The sequence below is a fragment of the Arachis ipaensis genome, chromosome B09, assembly GCF_000816755.2.
Source record: "Arachis ipaensis cultivar K30076 chromosome B09, Araip1.1, whole genome shotgun sequence".
NCBI classification, from domain to species: Eukaryota; Viridiplantae; Streptophyta; class Magnoliopsida; order Fabales; family Fabaceae; genus Arachis; species Arachis ipaensis.
The window spans coordinates 129473997-129482274 of record NC_029793.2 but is presented as its reverse complement, the minus strand read 5'-3'; the positions used below and the strand labels follow the sequence as shown (position 1 = coordinate 129482274).

General features: G+C 39.8%; 1 protein-coding gene across 1 annotated transcript in view; it reads left to right on the top strand.

Annotated features, from left to right (window-relative positions):
• LOC107619445 (GABA transporter 1) overlaps positions 1-1449 on the top strand; it is a 25070-nt gene extending 23621 nt beyond the window's left edge. The window contains exon 7 of the mRNA XM_016321736.2: positions 934-1449. Within this exon, the coding sequence (XP_016177222.1) occupies positions 934-1314 (381 nt within the window). The 3' untranslated portion in view covers positions 1315-1449. The remainder of the gene's footprint in view (positions 1-933) is intronic.

The window sequence follows — 8278 nt, the reverse complement described above, 5'->3', positions numbered from 1 at the left end:
TAGTCACTCAATAATAATAATAATAATAATAATAATTAATAAAATTATCAGAGATTATTTTATAAGAAATTCAAAGTTAAAACTATTTGATATTTTTGTATTTAATATAATCGAAAGATATTCTATTTTAAAAAGCATGTTTGTATTAAAAGAAAATATTTTAATTTGGATTTCAAAACATCATTGTTCACCTTACTTGTTTCCAAAGAAAATAGTATATCAATATGCTAGTGTCATGGTTCACATGCACAAAGCTAAACTAATAATAATAAACATTGACATATAGTAAAAGTAAAATGGACAGAGGACGGTTATGTTTGACAGAGAAAAACGTTGAAGATTAATTTGTGTATTAATTTTTCTTAGGGACTAAAATGACTGCTTTTAAAATTCTTAGAGAATGATTTGGATAATTACTCTGCCAGAAAATATACTGGAGACTGATTTATCTGTAAGAGTAAAACATTGGGGATTGATCTGTGTATTAATTTTTCTTGAGGACTAAAATATCCTCTTTTAAAATTCTTGGGAACTAATTTGAGTAATTACTCAAATTTTTATTATTAGACAACTATTTCCCTAGGACAAATTAGTTCTGTTGTTTAAAAGAGATAAACTTGTCTTAGAGTGTATTTTTTAAAGACTTAAATATCCTATAACAAAATTTATCAAAAACTTATTTATCAAACACACATTAAAAAATTAATTGAAAGCGAGAAAAGAAACCATCTTTTCAACGGGAGTAATTTTTAAAAATTTTTAGAAAATAAAAATTTGTTAAGGACCAAAAGTGTTTACTCTAAATTTATATGAAAAAGGCAAACATAAAAAACAAGTAATTTCTTTAATTTTTACAGAGAAAATGCATTTATTCTGCAAAGTACAAAATTTCATTTGCTGATGAATACAGCTACAATGGTTATAATATTACAGGTTTATCTGCAACCAACAAATGAAATATTTGAAGCAACATTTGGAGACCCGAAATTTGGACAATTTTCAGTTAGAAATGTTGTACCAAGGGTGGTTCTAAGGTCAGTATCAGTGGCAGCAGCAACAGTGTTAGCAGCAATGTTGCCATTCTTTGCAGATATAATGGCCTTGTTTGGTGCATTTGGGTTCATTCCTCTTGATTTTATTTTGCCCATGGTATTCTTCAATTTGACATTTAAGCCCTCAAAGAAAAGCATAATGTTTTGGGGGAACACATTGATTGCAGTAGCATCCTCAATTTTGGTTGTAATAGGGGGCATTGCATCAATTAGAGCAATAGTGCTTGATGCAAATACATATCATTTATTTGCTGATAGGTAAATAGAATTTGTAGCAATATATATATTTTAGTGTGAGGCATTACATTACATTATATACGTGCATAGATATTAGTGATTGTGATTGTAATTCTATTCTATTATAGTGAATCTCAAATCGAGCAATTCTTTTTTTCAATCTTTGGGATCACTTTCATGATCATTTGCAATTCACAAAGGCAGTGATAGAACTAGCATTTTTCTATTATTTGGTCTTAAGATACTCCTTAAGAACAATTTATTGAAAATATATAGTTTTATATTTTTAATAAACTGAACATATTAAAGTTTCTTAAAAAATTTATCTTGCTGATGTTATAAAACTGTTCCTATCCTGATTCAACAGATAAAGGCCACACCCAATAACGCAAAAAGGTCCACTAATAAAGGTAGACTTCACGATAAGTCCGACTTCTTTGAAGGGGTCGGACAATGACATAGAGATCCAACCGTACTTGACCTAACAAGTAACTGCCTCCTTAAGTCTCTCATACTATCTCTATCTCATCTAGAAGGTAGATCCCAACAAACTCTCAAGATAAAAGGAACGTTTATCTATCAGAAAAGATAGAACTACTCCAACGAATGTGGTTATCTAATCTACTATAAATACACTGGCTCCCCCGAAATATAATTCACGTTCTACTCTACTAAAAACCTGCCTAAAACCCTTGCTAACTTAAGCATTAGAGTCTCTTGCAGGTACCACCCCCCAACCTCCTCACGAGGAACTCGGACAGACGGCACCTCGGTACCAAAGAGGTCGGACGCTGCCACTCAAAAGGATTTGGACCTCACGTTCAAGCTCAAATCAACGTTTCAGGTAACCCTCGGAACATTGGTGCCGTTGCCGGAGACTTGGAATTCTCCTTCTAACAAATGGCGGACCACGAGCATAGAGATGACTACACAGCATCTGAGTCTGAGCCAGAAGACCAAGCCCTCTTGCTTCCGCCTCCACCACCACACCATGGCCCCCATGAAGAAGGGACTTCAGGAAATCCTCAAACAAGGAGGATCTAGTTCGAGACCCACCATTCCGAGGTTAAGGACCAACCTCATACGACCGAGATCCTGGATCTCGTTCGTGACGAAGGGGATCGACTACCACAGCTCGAACACGAGGCTGAACGATAACGGAAGCATAACGGGAGTTGCGAAAAGAAGTAAGGCAACGAAAGGAGTTAGAAGACAAGCTACAGAAACTGGAAGCTGATATACAAAGGAGGAATAATCGAGTGGAGCGTGAGAAAAATCCCTTAGGAGGGCAAGATCCGTTCACAGAAGAGATCATGAAGGCTAAAGTTTTTAGGAACTTCAAATTGCCCGACATGGATCTCTATGATTGAACGTACGATCCGAGCCACCATCTCAGTAACTTCAGAAGCAAAATGCACTTGGCCGACGCCTCTGACGCCACTTGTTGCAAAGCCTTCCCGACTACTTTAACCAAGGCTGCAATGAAATATTTTGATAGTCGGCCTCCCAGGTCTGTCACTGGCTTTGAAAACCTGGCCAGAAAATTTTTGACCAGATTCTCCATCCAAAAAGACAAAACGAAGCACGCTCCGAGCCTGTTGGGAGTAAAGCAAGAGGTCGAGGAAACCCTTCGTGACTATATGAAAAGGTTCAACAAAGCTTGTTTGAAAATTCAGAGTCTACCAACCAAAACTATAATTATGGGTCTGGTCAATGGCCTTAGAGAAGGGTCATTTTCTCAGTCAATATCAAAGAGGTATCCGACTTCTCTGAACGAAATTCAACAAAGGGCAGAAAAATACATCAACATGGAGGAAAACTCCCGACTTAGGAAACCTCCTTCGCGATCTAACTTACCTTACTATCAAACTCGAGATAAAGAAAGGGAACCCAAGAAGAAAGATGAGCAAAATGTAGCAAAGCCTCGAAAGTATAACAAATACACCCCTCTAAGGGTTTTCCTGGTCTATGTTTACCGTGAAATATGCCATACAAAGAAACTCCCGCCTCCTAAAAAAGCTAGAAGTTGGACTGAATATTGTGAGTACCACAAGCTGTATGGACATTTCACTAACGAATGCTACACCCTAAAGAATGTCATCAAAAAGTTGGCCAGAGAAGACCAACTTGATAGATACTTGGCAGACAGGTCGGATAACCCGAGGAAGAGAAGAAGGGATGAAGAAGGAGGATGACCAGAACGCCCTTTTCACACCCCGAGTGACATATACACATGATTAATGGTGGATTTGTAGGAGGAGGAATATCAAAATCCTCACAAAAAAGGCACCTCAAGGAAGTATATCAAGTCAGGGAGGACAGTCAATTGTCTGACTTACCCACTATCTCCTTCACTAAAGAGGATGCTCAAGGAATATTACTAGGGCACGACGATCCAGTAGTGATAACTATAATCCTAGCAAACACTAACCTCCACCGAACCTTGGTAGATCAAGGTAGCTCGGAGGATATTCTGTTCAAACCCGCCTTTGACAAGCTCGTGTTAGAGGAAATGGATCTAAGGGCATACCCAGATAGCCTTTTTGGACTGGGAGACACCCCAATCTAACCTCTGGGTTACATCTCATTGTACACCATCTTCGAAAAAGGTGCAAGATCAAGAACACTAAGTGTCGACTACATTGTAGTCAATGTAAGCTCAGCCTACAATGCCTTAATAGGTCAGACAACTTTGAATGGACTTGCAGCTGTTGTCTCCACCCCACATCTTTGCATGAAATTTTTCACAGTTGAAGGGATTGCCACCATTAAAGGAGATCAAAAGTTAGCAAGAAAATGCTATAACGAGAGCCTTAGTTTGAAAGGCAGTTCAGAAGGCAAAGAAGTCAATACCATCGAGTTAGGTGGAGTCCGAGTTCGAGAAGAGCTACGACCTCAACCCAAAGGCAAAACGGAAGTGATACAAATCGGAGACCACCCCGACAAGACAACGAGCATAGGGGCAAATCTGGAGGAAAACCTAAAGAAACAACTCATTGAATTACTGAGGAAAAACTCCAATCTCTTTACCTAGAAAGCCTCTGACATACCCAGTATTGATCCCGACCTGATATGCCATAAGCTTGCTGTGTACCCAGGTTCCCGACCTGTTCAGCAGAAGTGTAGAAAGCTCGGACAAGAACTCACACAGGTCATAGAAGAGCAAGTGCATGCCCTGCTTGAAGCAGGATTTATAAGAGAGGTGAAATATCCGCTTTGGCTAGCCAATGTTGTATTGGTGAAAAAGCAAAACGGAAAATGAAAAATGTGCGTCGATTACACCAACCTCAACAAAGTCTACCCCAAAGATCCTTATCCACTCCCCAACATTGATGCTCTAGTCGACTCCGCCTCAGGCTACAGATACCTATCCTTTATGGACGCCTACTCGGGATACAATCAAATCTCGATGTACAAACCGGATCAAGAAAAGACCTCATTCATAACTCTAAAAGCAAACTATTGCTACATAGTCATGCCTTTTGGATTGAAGAATGCAGGAGCTACCTACCAACGATTGATGAATAAGGTGTTTTTCTCGCACATAAGAAAACTCATGGAAGTATATGTGAATGACATACTCGTTAAGACCAAAGAGGACAAAACACTATTGTCCGACCTCTCGGAAGTATTCTCCACTATAAGAAAGCATGAAATGAGGTTAAATTCCTCAAAATGCACCTTTGCAGTAGAAGCTGGAAAGTTCTTAGTGTTTATGTTGACTCAAAGAGGCATAGAAGCAAACCCTGACAAATTCTAGGCTATACTCAATATAAAGAGCCCGACTTGTATTAAAGAGGTCCAACAACTAAATGGAAGATTGGCCATTCTATCTAGATTTTTAGTGGGGTCAGCTCTGAAATCACTTCCCCTCTACTCAGTTCTAAGAAAAGGGAAGCAATTTAAATGGACCCCAGAATGTGAACAGGCCTTCCAAGACTTCAAGACATTCTTGGGGCAACCACCCATACTTACCCAACTTGAAAAGGGGAAAGAACTCGTGCTATACCTATCAGTTGGAAGTCGGGCCATAGCCTCAACCCTGATCCGAGAAGACAAAAAGGGGCAGCAACCTATCTACTTCATCAGCAAAGCCTTACAAGGGGCTGAGTTGAATTATCAAAAGATAGAGAAGTTTGCTTATATCCTTGTTCTTACATCCAGAAGGCTCCGACCTTACTTCCAGGGCCATACCATTAAAGTCTGCACTAATCAACCAATGAAAAATATCCTACAAAAAACAGACTTGGCTGGGAGGATTCTACAATGGGCAGTAGAGCTGTCCGAGTTCGATTTAAGATACAAAACTTGGATGGTCATCAAATCACAATACCTCGCCGACTTCATCGTTGAATACACTGAAAGTCCTGAAAACCCTACTACATGGGGTTTGTACGTAGATGGGTCATCAAACAAATCTGGAAGCAGAGCTGGTGTTATTATAGAAAGTGATCAAGGAACTCGAATAGAACTATCCTTAAGGTTTGAGTTTCCTACATATAATAATCAGGCAGAATATAAAGCCTTACTTGCTGGCTTGAAGCTGACTAAAGAAGTGGAGGCAGAAAAGATGGTGGTGTTTAGTGATTTGCAAATTAATGGCACCTACCATGCTAAAGACCCCACTATGAAGAAGTACTTGGATGAGACACGAGAACAACTGACACACTTTCGGTCTGACATATAACTCGAGAGTCTAATGCCTGAGCTGATACTCTATCAAAGTTAGCCAGCACCATGCCAGGAGGCAACAATAGAAGTCTCATTCAAGAGAATCTGCAAATGCCATCCATATCAAAGGAAGAAGAAGTACTGACTATACACAATCAATATTTAGGGTGGATGACCCCCCATAGTCAAGTACCTCAAATTTGACATACTCCCCAAAGATGAAAAGGAGGCTAGAAGGCTCGTAAAAGAGGCACAAAACTATACACTGGTCCACAATATCCTATACAAAAGAGGGATCTCAACATCCCTCTTAAAATGTGTCCCGACCTTCAGCACAAAAGAAATCTTGGAGGACGTACATAGTGGCATATGTGAAAACCACCTAGGAGCTCGGTCACTAGCTAAAAAAGTGATCCGAACTGGCTTTTTCTGGCCGACCTTACAGAAAGAGGCGGCCGAGTTCGTCAAAACGTGCCCGCCTTGCCAGAAACATGCTAATTTCCATGTGGCGCCCCCTGAAGAGTTCATTAGTGTTACCTCACCATGGCCATTCGCGAAATGGTGTCTTGATCTACTTGGACCATTCCCCCAAGTACCAGGCCAAGTCAAATACCTTATAGTAGGGATTGACTACTTTACTAAATGGATTGAGGCAGAGCCCTTGGCAACCATCACTACCCAAAGAAGTCAAAAATTCTTGTACAAAAATATTCTCACAAGATTTGGGGTTCCTCACTCCATCACCACGGACAATGGAACTCAATTTACCGACTTGACCTTTAAAAACTTGGTGTCCGACCTGAAAATAAAACACCAGTTCACATCCGTGGAGCACCCCAGGCCAATGGACAAGTTGAAGCTGCCAACAAAGTCATATTGGCCAGGTTAAAACGCTGATTGCAAGATGCGAAAGGAGCTTAAGTAAACAAGCTTCCTTAAGTCTTGTGGGCATATCAGACCACTCCACATTCCACAACGGGAGAATAACCATTCCAACTTGCATACGGAATAGAAGCAGTGATCCCCATAGAAGTAGCTGAAGAATCACCTAGAGTTTTATTTTACAACGAAAGAGATAATGCCCAGGCTCAAAAAGAAGAGCTCAACCTCCTATATGAAGTCCGAAAAAGAGCTCGGATTAATGAGGAAGCTCTGAAGAAAAAGGATGGCTCTAAGATACAACAGAAATGTGATCAAGAGAAACTTCACCACCAATGACCTCGTCCTAATTCGAAATGACATCGGAATAAAGAAGTCAGGTGAAGAAAAGCTAGCTGCAAACTGGAAAGGACCTTACAAGATAGTAGAGATCCTAGGCAAAGGTTCCTATAAGGTGTTCGACCTCCAAGAACGGGAGCTCTCGAGGTCTTGGCACGCTTGTAACCTAAAAAGATACTATAGCTAAAACTCTTGTACCTAGGTGTACTCTTTTTCTCAATAAAAAGGATTTTTTAATGATGCATCAGTGCAAGGGCTAGGGGCACCCAAGCCTTTAGTAAACGGTTCTATAAAATAATTTCTAAAATATTAATAAAAGATTCCTGGTCTATTTCTTTTTAAAAGTTTCCTATTTCAAACGCATTAACTTAAGCTCGACAAACGGCAAAAATCATTGCCCGACCTAAAAGTTGTCGGCAAGATAAAGCGACGAGGTACAAGTTAATGTAAAAAGTTATACAAATAACTCGTACAAAGCGATCTCAAAACAGGTCGGAACAAAAACAGAGTTGTAAAAATAACTTAACAAAGACCGATTACTCGAAGCCGGGCCTACATAAGGAAATTAATAAAGATTCAAGAGTCAAAACAAATTATACCTTACTACAAGTATTCAACAAAAGGGTACTCTACAACTATGATAAAATTCTGAACATTACTTGAAGAAAGTTGTAAAACAACAACTAAAACGTAAAAGTGTTCAAAACTACAAACTATTACAAAATTCAAAGTATTATCAAAGCCCACATGTCGAGCTATTATGAAAAACAAAAAATAACAAAAGAAATCTAAAAAAGCTCAAGACTTCTCGTCCATCAGAGGATTGAGAGCCTCTCCAGTTGTAGCATCTTTGCCCTCGGCCGAAGGAGTTGGAGGATGCATGGAGACTAGCATGGTCGAGATAATCTCAGGAGTAGAAGAAGAGGTCTCCATAACAGCAGCTTCTAGTTGGGCTCCCGAGGTGGTGGACAGACTGACCTAAAGTCCCAAAGTCTTCGGATTCTGAGGAGGCTCCTCCTCATCGTCCGACTCGGGTGCAGGGACTATCTTCCCGTCCACCAGTATATTGTCCGTGCTGAAGAGGGAGAGGTCAAGGTAAG